The 21,960-nt window shown below is 41.7% G+C and overlaps 1 protein-coding gene across 1 annotated transcript; it reads right to left on the reverse strand.

Moving 5' to 3' along the window:
• Positions 1 to 513: 513 nt before the first annotated feature.
• Positions 514 to 21,952, reverse strand: LOC108133506 (uncharacterized). The gene is made up of 3 exons (XM_017253455.3): positions 21,232 to 21,952; positions 887 to 1,324; positions 514 to 829 (listed from the first exon to the last, which is right to left on the reverse strand). The coding sequence occupies exons 2-3, from the start codon at positions 929 to 931 to the stop codon at positions 599 to 601; spliced, it is 276 nt and encodes a 91-aa protein (XP_017108944.1). The 5' UTR covers positions 932 to 1,324; positions 21,232 to 21,952; the 3' UTR covers positions 514 to 598.
• Positions 21,953 to 21,960: the final 8 nt, after the last annotated feature.

Consider the following 21,960-nt stretch of genomic DNA (forward strand, 5'->3'; position numbering starts at 1 on the left):
CTGAAAGACACATTGTAGTGCGGTATAGTTTACTTTTCTTTGAAGTGCGCCGAGTGACGTGCTATAATTCCACATCAATTATTTTTTTTTTGTAATAGCAGGGTAATGTTTATTTAAAACTGTCCATTAGGGACAACCATTAAATTTTATCACGTAAACTTCACGTATAGATATTTTTAAATATTAATATGGTAGAAAAAAAAAAATTAGAGTAGTAAGGGGAGGTCCAGCGGGTGTGTCCTTTTAAGTCTTCTGGGTTGCTCGCTGCTGTCCAGCAGGGAGCTGGCCAACCGGTTCGGGTGATTATGAAGCCTCTGCATGTAACGTGCGCTGCTTCTTTGTATCTCGTCCTTGACCCAAGGGAAATTGAGAACCTCGTGGATGGTGCGATTGTCATGATAGACGTGGGCCCCAGTGGCGATTCGAAGGACTCTATTTTCGAAAGCTTGCATAGTTCGGACATTCGTCTTGCACATCAATTATGAGACACTAAGCCAACAAATAACTGGCGCCATCGGAGAACTTACAGATATGTGGTGATTTTGAAAAAAATGTAACATTTATTGATCAGAAACACATTTTCCAAAAAATTTCAATTCTAACGGCGACGACCAGCTCCATTCTCAGCTTCAGCCTTGGCGGAGGCACTCATATCGCCACCTGCTCCAATACCGGCCGACATCCCAGCCCCGGGGCCGCCCTCAGCCACATCCGCTGCCCCATCGCCATGTGCTCCGATCTGACCGCCGGCACCTGCGGCAGCTCCTACGCCTCCTTTGGCCGCATCCATGGCATTGTTGGGGCCCGGAACTTGAGCCTCAGTAAGGCACTAACGGATTAATAAATTACCATTATTTTCAGGACACAAACCGCCTTAAGCTCTCACCAATATCACAGCGAAGAAAAGCGCGAACACAATAGCCAATTTCATAGTGGAGATAAGCACCAACCAATGCAAGTTAAAACAATAAAATATATGGCTTAATAAAATGGCTTATATAGGGATGATCAGGTATACGAATTTCCTGAAAAACATACATTCCATGTGCTATCCAAACCGAAATCTCAATCAGCCCTCGACATTGTTAGCTTCGACATCCCTCTGATAGCATCTGTCATGGAACGACTTTGTTGTTGGGGAATGTTTTACAATTTATTAATAAATTTTATTGTTGACAATCGTTTAATTGCTCCCGTGCCCCGTGCATGCTCCTGGCGTGACTCTATTCATAAATATCTAAATAATTAACCAGCCAGTTCGGTCCAGTTGGGTCTTTATCATTAGACTTGTTTGTCTACGAATGTAGTGGGTTTGATGGGAAAGCTATTAAGTCATTTTGAGTAAAGCACAAGGTCGAGAATTAGAAAATCAATATGAAATAAAGCAACCTAATCAATGTAAGTTCGTAGATTTGTCTGATTTTTACGAGAACTCTAGTTCAATGTAGTGGATAGCCGACGGATACAGTAAAATTTCAGACAAAAGATTTTCTTAAAATTATACAGATTGGTGGAGAATCGATCTACAAATCTTTTAAGGTATGCCGCTCAAGAATCGGGTGCGTTTTGGCTAAGATATGGCGTTTGCCAGGGGTCATAGTAGCCATAGTAGTAGCCATACTACCATTTTTGAAGGGCATCCCCCAGAAAATATGACGAAAATTGGGAAAAAAATTTTGCAAGTAGGTTTTGATACAGATTGGTTCTGAATCGATCTACAAATCGTTTAAGGTATACCGCTCAAGAATCGGATCCGTTTTGGCCAAGATATGCCGTTTGCCAAGGGTCATACCAGCCGTGCCATTATTTTTGAAGGGGAACCCCCAGAAAATTTGACGAAAATTGGAAAAAAAAATTTGCAAGTAAGTTTTTGATGCAGAATCGATCTACAAATCTTTTAAGGTATGCCGCTCAAGAATCGGGTGCGTTTCGGCTAAGATATGGCGTTTGCCAGGGGTCATAATAGCAGTGCCCTTACATTTTTTGTGGGGATCCCCCAACATTGCAGTTTAGTGAAGATTTATTATGTGGCAATTGTTCAGATTTGTTATGTTAGGCTAATTTAACTTTATCAGTGAATGTAGCGAGCTCATGCCTTTCTTCCTATCAACTGTCAAAATTCTAAGAAAAAAATAAAAGTGACTATTCGAAATCGTTCTTTTATGTGCTTTGTAATAAATTAATCTAACTAATAATAATCTAAATTTCCATGGAATACTAAAAATAAGAAATAATCCCGAGAAAAGGAATTACTACACATACATATGTACATCTAAGTGGTTAATTTCAATTGAATTTCCAAAATATTGAAATGGAAATTACTCATGGCCCGTCTTGTGGCGAACATCGTATAATCGCCTACGGAGCCGCCTGTATCAGGCGGCGTATCATGCTTATTTTGCGGTTTATTTTCTGAGAAAATTTGACGCGTACGTGTGACATATTTTCTGGAGGCGCCGCCGATAAGGCGCTTCAGACGACAGCAATAACAAACTGAAAACCAAACAAAAACACCAAGGGGAGCGACAACCAGGCAATGGCAATGGGAATGGCACCGGGCAGGAGAATCAGCAACAGCGGCAACAACCAATTGCAAGACAATTCTACAGATACAGATTATAGAGCTGACAGTTTTCGTAGGTATTCGAGTTGGTGTGGCTGCCGCCAGAACCGCCGCCACTTTGGCATTCAAAGCATCGTCGTTGCCTTCGGCTCGACATCGAGGCGTACCTACATATGTATGTAGCTTCTCATCAAAACAATGTTCTATGTAAATAATTTCAGCGAATTCCAATGAAACGCGAATTGAGACTAATTAAGGCCAGACTCAACCTACATTTTTACAAAGTACTCCTCCCAAAGTTCCCCTGTATACATTTATTTTTTTAGGCCTATTAAGTCTGAATATCCTGAGTCTAGTGTGGGCAGCCAGCAATCGATATGGTCAGATTTAAGAGGACTGGGGTGACTGGGTCCTCGCTGAAGGTCGACCACTATGTCCCACGCTGTTTTGACGGATAATTAAATTGGCCCCCACTACCTCAACTAGGCATTCGACAATTCGCTTGTGGGCAGACTAATTGACCCTGTCAAGAGCAGATGAGAGGTTGAAGCCTGGTTTATAATAGGAAGTAGGCAATAGCTCCTACCAAAGATATATCAGTAATGTTTGATTAATAAATCGCAATAAATAAATACCTCTATCAGATTGCATAACTTGCTGTTGATCGGTGAAGCCCTCGATCCTCTGGATCGGTCCCTTTTCAGGGCCCCCACGCCAGGCCCTTGCCCCACACCCCACTCCCGGCTGCCACCAGTCTGCCCTGTCTAGACACTTTTAATTTGCGTAATCAAAACACAAAGAGCGACAGCGACTGACAATGGGAGACAAAACAAAAACAGAAACCAGCGAAAAGAAAAACAAAACCCCAATAAAAATTCGCCCTAACCCGGTGGAAAAAATAAAAAATTAAATATTGTGGAGCAGAACAACAAAAAATGTATCGCATAAATAATGCAAAACAAGAAAGCAAAGCTAACTTCGGGCGGAGCCGAAGTTTATATACCCTTGCAGCTATAACCGGATATATATCGCAAACATCGGATATAGTTGGCCGATCCTTATGATTACATCATAATAAAACCAATTAATTACAATAAAGAATCTAAAAAAAAGTCCCAAGCTTCTATCTTCAAAAATTCGAAAGTTGATATTTCTACCAAATACCATTTCCGATCGTTCAGTTATATGTCAGCTATAAGATATAGTCAACCGATCGTTATGAAATTTGGTAGATCGGATTGACTGACCAAAAATAGAATGTGTACCAAGTGCCAGCTTTCTATCTTCAAAAACACGAATGTTGGGTCATTTCCGATCGTTCAGTTATATGGCAGCTATAGGATATAGTCGGCCGATCCTAATGAAATTTTGTAGGTCGGATTAACTGGCCAAAAATATAATCTGTACCAAGTTCCAGCTTTCTATCTTCAAAAACACGAAAGTTGGGTCATTTCCGATCGTTCAGTTATATGGCAGCTATAAGATATAGTCGGCCGATCCTTATGAAATTTGGCATGTCGTATTATTTTGCCAAAAATAGCTCTCATGTCAAATTTGAACTCTCTAACTCTAAAAACACCAAAGTTATACCATTTCCGATCAATCAGTTATATGGCAGCTATAGGATATAGTCGGCCGATCCCGGCCGTTCCGACTTATATACTGCGTGCAAAGGAAAGAAGGGTGTGTGCAAAGTTTCAAGACGATAGCTTTAAAACTGAGAGACTAGTTTGCGTAGAAACAGACAGACGGACAGACGGACAGACGGACAGACGGACATGCTCATATCAACTCAGGAGGTGATCCTGATCAAGAATATATATACTTTATAGGGTCGGAGATGTCTCCTTCACTGCGTTGCACACTTTTGGACAAAATTATAATACCCTCTGCAAGGGTATAAAAAGAGCAGTCACTCAAGACTCAAGTACGACAACAACACAATTACAAATTAAAATGTGCGAAAAATGCCGCCCAATTCAAGAATCCGTTCCGTAACCCAATTGCAAACATCAATAATAAATATTAAATAAACAATCAGGTGACACTAACCTATTAACCTTTTTATTAAAAAAATCTACATTTTTCTAAATTTTAAAACCCAAAACATTACTAAGTAATACCTTTCTTTCTAAATTTAAGCAACCCCATTAGAATATTATATAGAAGCCGAAGCAGACATTAATTTCTCACCGAAAGTGGCCTTGAACCCACAGCCCAGTTTGAGTCTGTGGTTCAAAGAACTCTGTGATTAAGTGCTCCATCTAGTCAAGTCAAAACATTACCTCGAGACAACAAACCAACAATTATCGTTAATCAAATGTGGCTTGCATAAGGAATTTTTAAGCTAGAAGTGCTTATAGGCCAAAAAGTTTAAAAATAAATATCCCAATGCTCCCAATTTATTCGTTGCAATACCGATCTCTGCGTTGCAGGCTAATACGTTGAACGGTGGACCCGTTTTCTTAAGCCCGAAATCCGGATTTGGAATTAACCTTCTCTCTAAATTCGGTTAAATGTATCATAGTATTTGCATGCAAAGGAAAGAAGGGTGTGTGCAAAGTTTCAAGACGATAGCTTTAAAACTGAGAGACTAGTTTGCGTAGAAACAGACAGACGGACAGACGGACAGACGGACAGACGGACAGACGGACAGACGGACATGCTCATATCAACTCAGGAGGTGATCCTGATCAAGAATATATATACTTTATAGGGTCGGAGATGTCTCCTTCACTGCGTTGCACACTTTTGGACAAAATTATAATACCCTCTGCAAGGGTATAAAAAGAGCAGTCACTCAAGACTCAAGTACGACAACAACACAATTACAAATTAAAATGTGCGAAAAATGCCGCCCAATTCAAGAATCCGTTCCGTAACCCAATTGCAAACATCAATAATAAATATTAAATAAACAATCAGGTGACACTAACCTATTAACCTTTTTATTAAAAAAATCTACATTTTTCTAAATTTTAAAACCCAAAACATTACTAAGTAATACCTTTCTTTCTAAATTTAAGCAACCCCATTAGAATATTATATAGAAGCCGAAGCAGACATTAATTTCTCACCGAAAGTGGCCTTGAACCCACAGCCCAGTTTGAGTCTGTGGTTCAAAGAACTCTGTGATTAAGTGCTCCATCTAGTCAAGTCAAAACATTACCTCGAGACAACAAACCAACAATTATCGTTAATCAAATGTGGCTTGCATAAGGAATTTTTAAGCTAGAAGTGCTTATAGGCCAAAAAGTTTAAAAATAAATATCCCAATGCTCCCAATTTATTCGTTGCAATACCGATCTCTGCGTTGCAGGCTAATACGTTGAACGGTGGACCCGTTTTCTTAAGCCCGAAATCCGGATTTGGAATTAACCTTCTCTCTAAATTCGGTTAAATGTATCATAGTATTTGCATGCAAAGGAAAGAAGGGTGTGTGCAAAGTTTCAAGACGATAGCTTTAAAACTGAGAGACTAGTTTGCGTAGAAACAGACAGACGGACAGACGGACAGACGGACAGACGGACATGCTCATATCAACTCAGGAGGTGATCCTGATCAAGAATATATATACTTTATAGGGTCGGAGATGTCTCCTTCACTGCGTTGCACACTTTTGGACAAAATTATAATACCCTCTGCAAGGGTATAAAAAGAGCAGTCACTCAAGACTCAAGTACGACAACAACACAATTACAAATTAAAATGTGCGAAAAATGCCGCCCAATTCAAGAATCCGTTCCGTAACCCAATTGCAAACATCAATAATAAATATTAAATAAACAATCAGGTGACACTAACCTATTAACCTTTTTATTAAAAAAATCTACATTTTCCTAAATTTTAAAACCCAAAACATTACTAAGTAATACCTTTCTTTCTAAATTTAAGCAACCCCATTAGAATATTATATAGAAGCCGAAGCAGACATTAATTTCTCACCGAAAGTGGCCTTGAACCCACAGCCCAGTTTGAGTCTGTGGTTCAAAGAACTCTGTGATTAAGTGCTCCATCTAGTCAAAGTCAAAACATTACCTCGAGACAACAAACCAACAATTATCGTTAATCAAATGTGGCTTGCATAAGGAATTTTTAAGTTAGAAGAGCTTATGGGCCAAAAAAGTTTAACAATAAATATCCCAATGCTCCCAATTTATTCGTTGCACTACCGATCTCTGCGTTGCAGGCTTTTATATGTTGAATGGTGGACCCGTTTTCTTAAGCCCGAAATCCGGATTTGGAATTAACCTTCTCTCTAAATTCGGTTAAATGTATCATAGTATTTGCATGCGAATCCGTAATGAGCACGAAGGTCGAACTGGTATATAAGGTATCTGGTATCCGCCAGATACATTAGCCATTCGTGTGTCAAAAGTTATTTATTTCCAAATCAACGTCCTCTAGCAAATTTATCAAATTTTTATTTTATTTTATTTTTTTTGTTTGGCTTAATTTATGCGCCCAGCTTCCCCGACGACGATGCTAGACTTGTGAATGAATATATAGTATGTATTTATGTGCAGATACTGCGAATAAATTTGAACAGAAAATAAATACAGCCAGTTGGCGCAATTAACATGTTTTTAATTAGCCCAAAATTGATTTATGCCACACCGTTCTCGAATTGCACATTCAAGTATTATTTCAGCGATTTTCAAAATAAATTCGCCGGCATTTGAGCATATGAGCCTGACGAATGCTTCGGTGGCACACACAGAAAAATACATACTGACGTATTTTATACGTTTGCTTAATCGAATGTATTAATATTACCAAATATGTGAATCGGACCACAGCCATATCGGATTGCAGCTGGCAGTCGAATCGAAAGTATTAAAATGCCAGACATCGGTGATGAATATGTTTGAGTCAGAAATCCATTTTTAAAGCAAGATGTGGAATTCAACAATTAAATGGGCAGAGAAAATGAAATGCTATTTATAATTTAAGATGCTGCATGTATTGTTGAAATAAGTTTTTAGGGAATTCATTCATTGTTTCTTAAATTAATAATGACAAGCCCTATCAGTAGTGCTCCATTTAGACCTCGTCTCCACCAGTGCAGAAGTACTGAAGCTGTATCAGTACATCGGTACATCAGTCGTGATAAAACCCGAAGGTTTCTCTTCTCAAATTCTCTAATAGTTATTTTTTGGAAATTTATCATCCATGACAACTGATTCCCAGCACAGTCCAGTTCATCCCATGACATATCCATTCCAAGCGACTGACTCACCTCGAATGAGCAGATAGTCGAGGTTCTTTAAGGCAATTGTACTGGGGTAGTTGGAAACCAGAGTGAGCTGCCAAAACAGTCTCGTGGAAGATTACCTCATCACCACACCAAGTGGTATCGCAATCAGCTCGGCACTGGCAACGGCAACGGCAACGTTCTACACTCGAAATGGCAATGAGCGAACATTTCCAGGAAGAGCGTGCCCCACACATGACTCTCCTCCGGCTAATTACAAGCAAACGCATTTTAATTTTCATAAAAATAATCAAAGCATGTGCCACACACATAACTCGCTTCCTCTCCTCAGCAGATAAATGTCTCTGACGAAGGGAAAATGAGACAGACACCCACCCACCCAACCAACAATTGAACCGCAATAACAAATGTTTGACGCTGATAAATGAATTCTGCGAATTTGTCGAGGCCAGCAACACAAATTCGCAATTTTATTGTTTTATTGCTTTATGCCGAAATCTATAAATAGCTACAAAATGCTGCAAAACTTATTCTAAAGCACACAAAAACAAATTAAAACGCATAATGATTTAAACAAAGATCGGCCTGATCACCCCTAGCCCCAAACCCCTTCTTTAAATACCCGTTTAAAAAACAAACACTAATTGACGTCAATCGATTATGATAACACAATAAAGTGCAGGCTCTATCTACTATAAGCGAATGGAAAATATTTTTCAATTAACATAAGTTAGTTTCCTTACGTTCACTGAACCCTAGGGTTAAAGGGCCTACATGATTGTATTACTTTTCTTGATTAAAATATATTATTGCTGAATTGTATTAAGGAGCATATTCCCCAGCTGGGATTAGGGATAGAATCGATGTCAATTGATATGCAGTATCAGCAAATAAACAATCGACTACAAAAAAATGTGCATTCCAAATCAGCGAAACCCATCGCTAGATATCGATATTTGTACGCAAGAAATGTAAACAACTAGATTTACCCAGAACCGGGAAACATAACCACAATGAAATCGTCGTATTGCAGTCCGGAGTCCGGTCCCGATACGTAGACCCCGGATATCTGATATACAACTATTTACACCGAGCCAATATACACATAAACTTCCACCCTTGAACGGTTCGGGGAACAACCGCATAACCGCATGTCAAGTGGATATATCCGTTGATTCACGTTGATATTCCCAGAAAATGGGGGTTCGACATATTTTTATTTTTATATTATTTATAGTTGGCAAAGCTGTTAAGCTGATAAATAATTGTGAACTAAAAATAAGCTAGAAACTATATATGCTTACCTTAGCTCTGGGGTGTAACAAGTGGAGCATTGCATCAGAAAAGTATAGTCGACCCAAAAATTATTCCGGCTGGAGGGGCTGACGAAATACTCATGCGCTCAGCACTCATACGCAGTGTTGGCCGCGAGACTCCATTATTTGCGAATGCGGCGAGTCGTATTAAAATGTTAATGTGCCCCTAAAACTGCGGAATATTAACAGCAAAAAAAATAAAGCGACTGTCTGACAGCCGCCGCCGGTCAGGTAATTATGCCTCCATTGACCTCTGACTCTGCCCATCCAAAGTGCACTTAACCAAATGCAAAAATTACAAAACCAAAGGCACTGTTTGCCGGTAACAGCAGATTGGGAAACAAAAATTAATAAAAGCAAACGCAGCTGAAATAAGAATTAAATAAAAAGCTCTAAAGCCCAGAAAAACGAATGCATTCTGGGGACAAAAGTTTACGTCTGGCATTCGCCGGGGTCTGACCATTAAACATGTAATTATATACATAGTTACGTAAGACTGTGTTTCCAATCCCATTATAAATGCAGTGCACTCAAGAGGGAAGTTAAAAGCCGAGGGTATGTAGATGGGGACTGGGGGTCTTGGCCATGTCTACTCACACAGCAAAAATAAATTGGTAATAAAATGTGAAAAATAGCTTGAAAGTCACTTGAAATATTTAAATGGCATTATGCATTTATCACAAAATAAATAAATAAATATAATAATGCTGCAGCAGTCTGCAGTGGACCAGAGTCCTTGTAAGCCAAAAGTCACATATGGATTGTAGGCTATAAGTCATCGTAATTCGTTTAATATGATTTACGAAAGCGATATAATAAAATCTGGCCTCGAAGAGGGGATGAGACATTTATTCGGCATTATGGGGAGTGGCCATAAAAGGGGTTAGTTGAAAGTCTTGTTTGGGCTACCAGAGAAGAAACTTCTTAAAAGCATTGGGGAAAATTACCAGTATTTTGGCATATCCTTATGACTGGGCCTAACCTTTGAGCCTTTTCTATATTATTTCCAATAAATTTTAACCAAGAAACTAACTAAGAAATGACTTACGCTGCTTATAAGTAGTTTTCTTTGACTTCAAACTTCCTATAAATTAAGACCTTATGTATCTACTTTGTAGATTCTACAGACTTTGCTTATGAAGAGTGTTTTTCTAGAAGGATGGAAGTTTAGGTATAGTTCGTCATAATTACTTTGTATAATTTGAAAGCTGACTTCTCCCCAACCTTTTTCGAAACCCAATTGCTCGCAATTGCTATTGATTTTTGGTCAGGGGGAGAACCCCTTTCAAAGTCTAAATGAGAAAAGCTGGAAAAGGTATTAGATTATTTTCCGTTGGGCAGCAGCCAAGATCCTCTAGCAGGACTTGCCCAAAACAAAAACCCGTCAGGAGAGGAAGAAAAGCGAAACAAATGCACAACAAATGAAATAAAATGTGTGAGCATCCGGCGGAGAAGGCAGGACTGGGTGGTGGTCTATAGAGGGTAACATGGGGCGACATGTGATTGCATGTCGCAATCCCCTTCGACAGCGCCTTCAACATCCGAACCCCTTTTGGCATCCGGCGAGAACTTGTTCAAGGATTCGTTGCGGACATTTCTTATGAAATCGAAACAATTTGCAATAATGTATCTTATGTCAATGCACGCGCGGACGAGGACAGAAGGTCCTTTACCCCCAACCTCTGGCCTTTAGCAGCGGGTTACTCCGGGGAATTGCATATCCCCGGAGTGGTTCGGGGTTATTTTTGTGGCACGAAATGTCAACTTTCTGACTGCAATTCAATTTACGCTTCTATTACTAGTTTCAATTCCCCCCAAAAAGAAGGCAGACTCATGACCCACTAACGCTTTACGGTCCAATTCAGTGACCCGCTGCTAGCAGCACCCATAGGCCTCCTTGGCCTGTCAGCCGATTTGGCGGCTACAGCGAAATCCACTTTGCAGAGACCAAAACGCTCTTGAGCCACTTGAAAATTAGGCACAACAAATGGCAAGCGGCGCCACCTTGGAAAAGCTGCCAAAACATCGAGATGCCGGGGAGAAACCAAAAACATTGCTTCTCGAAGAATATTCTTTTGAAATATTTCGGATGTATACAATATTGCATAAAATTGTATTTTCTAAAATATATACTTGTCTTTAACTTTCAGCCATAAATTGGGGCAATTAGTCTAGTCAACTACTCCTACCTTCTCCATTATAGTAGTGCTTACTACCACCTTCATTCTTCATCATCTTTGGCACACATTTTAAACGTAATTGTAGCAATTTAGCCGACCAGGATGCTATCCATTGTGCTCGCTCCATTCCATCCCCTTGCCAGCTTGGATCCATTATCACCTTTGGCATAGGCCTGCTAGAGCCGGGACTGCCAGCTCCACGGCAGACACTTCCCTCCAGACGCATACGCATAAAATTTTAATGAGATTGTTAGCGGCATAAAATGTATGTATATATAGGAAGAGCACTCCTCCCCCAAGCACCACCCTTACTATAGAACGAACCACCACATCCCCGGAAGAGCAAAAGACAAGGAATCAGTCGTTTGGGTGGGGGAACTCCACAATTATAATATTCAAATGCAAAGCACCCACCCACCGTACTTCAATTCATTTTATGACTGCGAGACTCGGATCCTGCGGATATTTAAATGCAATTTTAAATATGGCTTAGATTTAAGGGAGTTTTATTAAAAAAACAGTAGCTTGGTAAGGTTCGAGGGCTTTATTGGGGCCTTTAATTTAATGAAAGAATCCTTCTTGGCTAAGGCCAATATGGTATCATGGCCCTTAGCATTCTGGGAAAAAAGTCCCTATATTTTCAGTGAAAATTCTTATAAATATTTGCTGAATGTATTGGGTATTGAGAAGCCTCCCAGTCACACTTGCAGTCCCCCCTTTTTTTTCTTCGCCTCAAGTCACGTGCATTTGTAATTACCTCCGACTGCCACCAATGTCACGTGGACAGCCGGCTAGCTATCGACCCACTGACCCACCAGCTCTCGTAGGTGTAAAATCAATTAAGTAAAAAATTGAACAGCGGTGGAAACATGCATATATGTCTGGCCCACATGCAGCAAGATTTCTGTACTTTTAAATAAAAATAAATCAAATAATAAAATCTAAATAGGTTAGTACCTAATGCCAATCAACATTTTTCCATATTTATTTTGTTTTAATAACCAGTCTTTGGTTCATAAAATATATGTACCTTCTAATCACTTTTTTTTTTTAAAGAGACCTGATTCTGGTACTACTGCCAGTGCATAGGAGTACTACTAGTCAGTCCATTGCCGTCGTTACCTTTCTCGTTTCCCGTTTTATCGAAGATTTTAATTGTCCCATAAAAGTTAACTACCCGAAACCGAACCCAACTCGCTGAACGTATTTTTGACTCGACTTTCCCAGGGCCGTCCAGCCCACACCAATCGCCACAAACTTCGCCTCCGCGGCCAGTTCTACTTCCACGCCCACCTCAGCCTGTCCAGCTCCACCAGTGGGCGGAATTCGGTGCCTCATTTGGCCTCAAAAATGTTCAACTACCGGAAAGGGACCTAATAACCTTCATATAAATGGATTATTGGCTAATGAATACGGGGACTATCAACATTAAAGATTGAAGTGAAGAATCCATAGTCTGCAAGTGCGATGCGATCTCTCCGAGAGCTCCGCTGGGAAGATTGCAATTCGAATGCATCGCCAACCTTGCGGCAGCAAAAGAGGAAGTGGGACGGCTCAGAGGCGCCACCGACAAGGCAGCCAGGGGGCACAAGCGAATGGTGCAGGGTCGGGACTGTGGCTGGGAGTTACGACAACAGGCGTGGCGTCACAACGTGGGAGCTTTTTATGAGTTCCGCCCGACAAATCCACTTGACAGACTCTTTCTCTTGCCACAAGGCGTCGGCGTCGGTGTCTGCACTGAAAATAATAGTCTACCAGTTTATTTGAGAAAACCCCAGCTAAAAACTAAGTCTTTATACAATTTATTTAATCATTTAATTTTAATAAAATTATTATAATATGTGAAGCCCATTGATTCTCCCTCTGCAAAGGAGGGGGTGGTGCATCGTAGGCCATAGCCCATGGGCGGTAGGCGCTGGCAGGAGGCGTACCACTGGGGGCGGGGCACTGTGTGGTCGTTGTCGGCTTGCAGCTGCTGCCGCCAATTGATTAAAAGGCCGCCCGTTAATACGACGGGGCCCTGCACGCCCCTTCCCCACCTTCCCGCCATTGTTGCTTTTTCCTTCAAGGGTGCTGCCAAAATACTTTTTATTTCTTCAGTCTCGGGGCTTTTTATTTTTGCGGTTTGGCTGAACAATTTTTATGAGTATTTTCGTCGGTTGGAAAACTTTCAATTTCATATTAACGGCAGCATAAGCGTTCAGAGAACGTGGTCTGCGGCCAGCCGGTTGCGGGGGCTGGTGCAATTGCACTGAAAACTGTTGCAAAATGGAAATTCCGTCGAAGCAAAAAGCAATCACCATGGAGCTCGGAACGGGCCTACACAGCCACAGACATTATTCGTGGCCAGTTTGAGGAGCCAGGCACTAGCAGAGCAGAAAGACGGCGGAGGATGATTGATGGCTGGAGCGCCGGAGGCGGCCACCGACAGATATAGCAATTTTCTAGTTGAACATGGAGCAGGTGAAAGATCGCCCCACTTGGCATTTGTGAATTGGAGGGGATGGCTAGCCGACATTTAATATTTGGAGATAGTCCTGATAACTATAGTATTGTTATATAATATTGACAGTAGAAAGTACTCTTACTAGACTTATCTTTAATTATAGAATAATTACCACAAACAGAATAGGAGATACCTTTCCCAAATAAACAGAAAATCTGTCATTAAAATCTAGTAGCTATTACTAAGCAATAAAGTGAGTTAGTCAGCTCGCTTTTGTAACTACGCAGCCTCCGGATGGTAGCTTCCAGATTCTAGAAGTACCTTTTCGTTAGACCCTCCACCTCACATCTTAAAGATCTATTAGAATATCTCCTTATTCTAACTCCTTATATTCTTCTAACGAATATCTAACTTATTGAATGAAATTATAACTATCTTATAAAGATTTACATTTTTTCAAGATCCCTTCTAAAAAGATGAATACAATTTCATCAAAACACGCATCTTTATCTTGAATATTCCATATTTAGACTGTATCTGTAATATCTTGTGTGCTCTGTGCTCTTGCCTTTCTTGTTTTTGCGACGTTGTTTGCTTCATATCTTCAATTAGGCGACAAAAGAGACGAATCGCAATCTTGTGAAATTCGCCGATTCCCAGTGACGGGGAAACTAGACCGAACCGGCTGGGCTTGGAGGTGCAAATATGCCGCTCCATCACAGCCCCCCATTCGGATCCCCCACAGACCCCATCTAGACCCCAAAGCATCCTCCTCGCTGTGCTCATCAGTTGGGGCTTTTGTTTTGCTTTGGCATTCGCGTTGCAACTGCGTCGTCGTTTCAGTCAGCCAGCCATTAATGCCATTGCTTGTTGTTGTTGTGGCCACGGCTGTTGCATCACCAGCATGCAACGAAAACAAGCCGCCCGACCCCCCCTAGACAACACCTTGTGACGGATCGCAGCAGGCAGTCGGCACTATTTTTAGAACGAGATGCAAGCAGAAGGCACTGAGAAAAAATATAGTAATTGAAAGAAAAGATCTTGTATCTCTAAGTATTCATGTATCTTAAAATTTCTCTCAGTGTACGCCTACCACCCCACACCCAGCCCACTGCCCAGCACTTCTACGCCGCTGCGGATAATGGCAAGTCATGCTACGCTCGTGTGATTTATAAGGTCTTTGGCCCTCTCCCCATCTGCTCGCCATTCGCAGTTTGTTTTCGTGCGCTCTCGCTTTGGGCTCTCTTCTTTGTTTTGATTGCCTCCTTCTGTAACGACGTAAACAAAGATACAGCTACAGATAGATAGACAGAGACAGGCTATCAAAGAGACGGGCGCAGATAGCGAGGGGATAGCCTCGGCGGAGGTAGAGCCGGAGCGCGGCGATAATTATAGTCGGTGGGCCCAAGCGACGGTGGAAGGCCCGTCAGATACAAATTCGGGGGGGCAGCGCGTCTCGAACATTTCGATTTCGGGATTGCCCCAATTTCCCAAGGGCGCGCCGTCCCCTCAGGGTCTCCCCACCGAGTAGTTTTCCCTCATCAGTCGAGCAATTTCGGGTCTATTATCGCGGAACTGCGACGCAATTGGGCCCAAAAGATCGCGGTCCTCAGCAACTGCGCACTGCACTTTTAATTGCTGACCAAATATTTTCGACAAACACTGTAATCAGACAATGGCCCAGACGGGGTCTGGGGAGCGGGTGAAGCTGTGGGCCACTCGAGGTGATAAGCTGGTACTACCGTAACTGGTACTATGGGTAGTATTTGGCCACTGAAGTTCATGTAGAGAACTACCTTCCAAAAGTATTCCATATTAAAAAAAACCTTCCACCTTACGAAGACACTAATAAGTAGGTAGTAGATAATTAGACCGTTCTGAGCCCCTCATTCTCTTGAGGACTAATCTCTGACCTTGCCACTGACACTTTGCAAAAAGGATAAAAGTTCATCTAAGATTTCCATACATCCAACAGCCCATCACATCACTTCCCTTGGTCACTAAGGAACTAAAGTGTCTTCTAAACTCATCATTCCCAGCCAACCCTTGAAGGTTAAACGAGAAATCACCTCATTAAAAGTCCAAATAGTCTTCTTCCAGCATCCATCTCTAAACTGATTATACTTTATAAAGTAAATAAAGAAGAAATCCCTAGAAATTATACTCAAGAGATGTTAAAAATGATATTCGAGATGAAACTAAGTTTTTGTTTATATTTTACTAATATGTGTTAGTTTTAGAAGAGCTCTCCTGTCTAGACTATACTTTCAAATAACCTTTTATAGAAGAGCTTCAACTATATTTTAAATATAATCTCATATAGATAACCCTATACCTAATAAATCTTGTGACTTTGATTATATTTTTACGCTGATTTTTCGGTTTTTGGAAAGATCTTTCCATTCATTCATAGTCTCATTATCATTTCATTCATAAGACAGCCTAAACAGGCATATATTCTTATACTATATAGAATAGTAGTTCATTTAGGCTTCAAGCCAAGTCTCACAATCATTATTTGACAAATATTTCATTAACATTCGATTCCCCAGAGCTGGCCAAGTTAATTGCTTTACGAGAAAGGTTAGTCGAAAAGTCCAAAAATAACTCCAAGCGGAGCAATTAATTCCAAAAACAGACCGAGTGCGACACGTGCTTCGAGTTGAATGAACCTCGGCTACTACTACGACTACTACAAGGGTCTCTGACAGCCCCGGGAGAGACAACGGATGATCTATGTGCCCAAAGGAGATGATTTACGACCCAGAACTACTCCCGAGGACGGGCAACAACATTTGCCAGTGAAACGAGTCGAATTTGGGGCTCAGTACCTGGTTGGAGTCGGGAGCAAGATCCCCGTAAGATTTGTGGACTTGGATGGAATCATTTAGATATCGTTCTGGACAAGTAACCTAAACAAAACAAAGGCTTTGGATAATATTCTCATTGTGGCTTGAACTCCAATTTAAGTGGGGGATTTTAATAAAGACTTGGCTTATAACTCTATGCATATCTCTAAGTAATTAATATTCGATTAGGAAACTATTATTTGCCAAAGTTATAACATCCAGAGCCCTTGCCTTTTTAGCCTTATTATCCTGCCGTCTGGAGACAATTAAAATGATTTATTGATTATCCCTAGATCGCTGGCTAATGTCCTGCATGCTCTGCAAAAGGGGGAGGCTGCGAGCGGCTTATCCTGCCCATCATTAGCAACCGCCTTCCTGCAGCAGTGACATGTTAGGCGTGTTACGTGACTGGCCTCCCCCTCCGCCGCTCCTGACTGGCAAACGATAATAAACCGCAACAGTTTGTCACCAAATTCATCAATGTCAAGTCGGCAATAACGCCAGACGTGTGGGGATTCAGCAATTTAAAGGGAGGTCGTCCTGGAGACGGCGTCACAGCTGCTCGGAGCCATTTTCTATAAGCCCCGGGTATCAACTTTCATCGTTTTGCATCCCAAACTAATAATAATGAGCAATAAGGCGGCAATGGCGGCGCCCACAGCCCGCCTGATTGCAGATTTCAGATTGGCTTTCGCTTCCCGCGAGCCAAGCTGCCAGCCGGTGACTTTTCCTGTTCTATTTTTAGTCAACCAGTCGCCCACGCAACTCCCCCTTGCCACACGCATGGCATGCCGGAGCAGAAGGAGCAACCTACGTCAGTCGAAACCAGAAACCCGGGGTTCTCCAGATGGGCTAGATCCTGCGTGGGCACCAAAGCGTGGGAGCAATTGCCATTTGCCTGTCCTGAACTTTATGAACTTCCTCCGATTGCAGTCGCACTTTGGGGCTGAGCTGGAAAAGTGGGGGCGACAGCCAGTATTGGCCATAGATGGGTAATAGCCAATTAGAGCTGGTTTAAAGGCTGCAATTAAAATAAAACGAAGACACCTGTCAGGTGGCAGAACTCCCGACTTATCTATAACTAAACCACAATATATGCCAATCCTCTCTGCATCCTGGAAGTCTGAAAAACGGGTTGGGATAGTAGCCTACTCCGCCCTACAACTATCGAGTGGAGCGAATTTCCATTGAACGAGATACTAACTCGATTGTACATAGATACTCCACTATAGATACATATATGCCGAGTGCATAGCAGGGAGTATATGTGCCAATGACCTATATAGGCCACTTGGTCAGGTACAGTCTGTCAACTTTGCTTCCAGTTGCAACGTACTATACTCGCTTGCCACTCTCCTGGCCATACGAGCGAAAGGCTTCCTCAATGGAGGAATCGGTCATGAAATTCCAGGACACTGCCATGGTTCATAAGGATACAGGATTTGGCGTAAATCATACTATTTCTTAAGCAAAGGGGTACTTCTAAGCCCATTTTAAGCAGGTTCCTGATGGATACAAGGAAGGCCCCTACCTCTTCGACTTGTTCCCTACTGCAGGGTATACAGTACTCCTTCCTGCATGCAATATACATACCACTATACATATATACAATATGTGTATACCCACAGGACTCCGGGCGGTTGAGAGTATCCGGCAGATACATAGTGCAATGAAATATTTACGCTGCCATTCTGAGGAATACTTTCCCCGGCAACTAGGACATCAAAAGCTGCAACTGAATGCCGTGCGCAGCTCGTGCCATTCCAGGCCCCATTTCTGGCCTCCCTCCTCGTCCTGTGGGGATACCCCTCCTAACTGGAAATCTAATGAGTTAGCTGTTTTTTTTTTTAAAGAATTAAAAACCTTCCACTGAGTGGGCGGACTAAGCTTATATTATAGGATATTAAATGGCTATCCAATACTCGGCATACCGCCACCTCCCCGCCACTTGCCTCTGGCCACCCGGAGAGTAGCATCATTCAATGCAAAATCCATTTACGTTGTCCTAATTCCCGTTACGCTACGCGCCCCATATACACAATGCCATGTAACCGAGCACACCCGACGGATGCGACCCGAAGCTCGCGGTTCGGCAGCCAGGACGAGTGAGTGGGTGTCTACTTTGGACTGCGCTTGGCTCTCGTATCCCTCGCGTGAAATGCAGCTCCGTACGTAGCACGAGTGCCGGTGCCCAGTGACGTAACGGGCGTCCTACGAAGTACGGCCGAGCGAGCAGGACAACTGCCGCCGGAGGACTGCCGTCGCCCGGGAGCGCGAACGAGAGGCACTCCAGCGCCCACTCTAGCGTAAAACTTCGTACGCTTCGTCGTGAGCGTAGTAACCTATTTACCAGAAAAGCCAGCGCGCCTGTACGCCAGTACATATGTACGGACTACGTACTACATATGTGCCATCGACCCGGATACACACAGGCAGGCAGTAGGCCATGTGCTGCCCACGCCCGCCCGCCCACGCCCACTGCCTCTGCCTGTTGCAGGCTGACGACTGACGACGACAACGACGACGACTCACGGCGTGACACGGTTCTTTTTCACACCGAACCCGACTTCACCAGTGACGTCACAAGTTACGTATACGTCAATAGCTCACCGCATACGGAGGGCGATGGGAGGTGATTTGGACTCTGGCGACTACGAGTGCTAGTGCGAATGTGAGTTTGGAGCCGGGAAATTGGCGTGTCCGTCGGCGGCGTCATCACGCTGGATTCGATGCGGCTGGGAGCGTCTCCAATCGGGCCAACACGTGTCGGACCTGCCGCCGCGTCTTGACACTGGGCCAGATTTTATGGCAGAAGACGCACTCCCTACTATCCAACCCCCTAACCCGGATCTACCCTTGCCTGAATTCCAAGTAGTTTGCTATTAGCCATAGCTAATGTTTTACTTCAGAATTTGCATTTTAAAGCGAACTATTTCAGGGAAAACATTTAACGAGTTAGGATTTAAATTTTCCAAGCAAAAGTGGTTTGTTAAATATTAAGTATTTTATGAAATATTATTTCAAAAAAATTTTCCAGAAATAGAAAACCGTATTTAATGTCAAAAAACAAATGAAATGTATCTTTTACTGCAAATACATATAAGTTATCTTTTTATGGTTTTTCATCTCTTATTCTTTTGAATTGCATATTCCTTGCATTATCTTTCCATCCTCTCTAAAGGATTCATCCTCCATCCTCTCCACCCTTTCTATCCTTTCGTCCGCGAATCAGATAAAAATGAGAGAAAGAGTGAGCGAAAAAGAGCTCGATCATGAGAGAGGAGAGCGTAATGTAGGGTATGGCAGGAAGAGCATAAAAGTCCTTAAATATTAAATCTGAAAATTATATTAAACAGCATTTGCAAGAATTCAAATTAAAAAAAAAAATTGCCTAATTAGAACCTTGACAACAAAATAAATAAGAAATATTTTGAAAAATATTTGCAGATGAAAATCTATTTAAATAATTATTATACTTATAACTATACTTATCACTAATAATATTTATTTTTTTTAATAATAAATTTTAAAAAGTAAAGCTACTGCCAAGTTCATAAGTTCTACCAAAACAATGGAAGGGTATCTAGGCAGTTTGTAGATGCAAGCATGACTGTACTTACGGTTTTCAAGTGCGTCGCCCACGCCCAGACCCAGACTTCGTAAATTGGGGCACTCGATGTGATTCGCAGTATTGATGGCTACTTGGAGTCTACATAGTGTTTTTCTTTTAGAACATATTTTCTGTACCATATTCGAATTGTAATTTACACACTTTTGTTAAATATAATTGCGGATTGATAGAAAACACGCAAATTTTGAAGAAAATAAAGATACTGCGTATAACATCGCGTTGTTTTTAATACATTTTTAATATTTTAATAACAAATTGAATTTTTTTATTAAATTTTATTTAAAGAAAAGCAGCCCTTTTATGCTAATCAGGTCTAAGGCCTACTACCATTAAATCAATTAGCTAAAGAACAAATAATTAGGTTTTTCTTCTTCACTTCACTAACACGCACTCAGAATCACTTTCTAGAACATTAATTAAACTAAGGACTTTTAGTATTTATAATTTTCTTAAATTAACACTTAATAACACAATAATTCGCGTACTTTAGCTTCTGAGTCCCAATTGTCAACTATTCTTGGAAACGATTGGAAACGGAGTGATTTTTCTCTCCCTATCCTTGGCACTCCTCTTTCGACTACCGATCCTTGCCGAGTGGCTCGTTGGGGAGAGACCCGAACCTCCCAAGTTCGGTCGGAAAATCATCGAAAATTCGATCGTTTTTATAAAAATCGAAGTAAAATTAAAGGGAAAATAGAAACAAAATAGAGGCAGAAAATAAAGATAAATTATAGGGTTACCAAATATTTAATATACTAATATTTGGTTACTTTAATATTTAATATTTTTCTAAGAGATCTAAGATACGATTTTGAAGATACATCCATATGTATGTATCCGTTTAGGATCAAGTAGGGCTTAATATATTTGTTATTCTATAAAATATTGTATTTTATTTAATCTCTTATTTTCCAACTACAGTAAACTACAGTATATAACTTAAGAAATACCCATTAGGATCATAAGAGTAAAAATAAGATACTTAAATGGAAAAATAAGATACTTAAATGGAAAAGTTCAAAGGGTATTACCTCTGGAGTAAAGGTTCAGCTACTACTCGTGGTAGCTAGTACTTTTTCTAGTAAAAACCTATGACTGGAGCCAGAACAGTGACGACTAGGCAGGGCGAGTGCGAGGTCACTGGGCCTGACCTTTGATCTAAGTAATTGGGTTACCGGGGCGGTCGCTACCCATTTTCGCCAGCCTGGCCGCCGTAATACAATATTGTGGGCGTCGAGGGTGGTTGGCTGGCCTTTTCCCTGCGGCCACCACTACTGCTGCTGGCACATCTGCGGGCATTAGATGTCCACGGTGGGCGTTTTGGCATTTGCGATGTCCCAAGCTGCCACTGCAACTGCAGCTGCGGCATATCGGAACCCGCAAATGGCAATCAAGTGGCCATGGAGATGACACCACACATACTTTAATAAAAATTAGATAAAATAAATGACATGACAGGCAAGTGACTACTAGTTTTGATGAACTTTCTACTTGGAGTCCTCCCTACTCGGGGGGAGGGAGTCGCCCACGTGGGCACTATGCCGTTGGCATATCATTAGCACCCGATGCCCTCGGAGCCTTGGAGGTGTCGCCGTCATTTAGTTCCAGCTTCTCCGGCTCCGATCTCCTCTGGATTTGTTTCGGTTTCGGTTTCAGTTCTCAATGTTGATGTGGGGCTGCGGTGCTGGGGTGCAGTGGGGTGGGTATTTAAGCACTGCCGGCAGGGCAGCTGCAGTTCAGTCGTCGGTCAGACGTCGCTT

The sequence above is a fragment of the Drosophila bipectinata genome, chromosome 3L (assembly GCF_030179905.1).
Source record: "Drosophila bipectinata strain 14024-0381.07 chromosome 3L, DbipHiC1v2, whole genome shotgun sequence".
Classification (NCBI taxonomy): domain Eukaryota; kingdom Metazoa; phylum Arthropoda; class Insecta; order Diptera; family Drosophilidae; genus Drosophila; species Drosophila bipectinata.

Bases quoted from the DNA above. Each gene is read 5' to 3' on its own strand.
- LOC108133506 (XM_017253455.3), bottom strand. From the start codon at position 931: ATGAAATTGGCTATTGTGTTCGCGCTTTTCTTCGCTGTGATATTG. The intron at 830-886 runs GTGAGAGCTTAA...TTAATCCGTTAG, and splicing joins TTTTCTTCGCTGTGATATTG to TGCCTTACTGAGGCTCAAGT.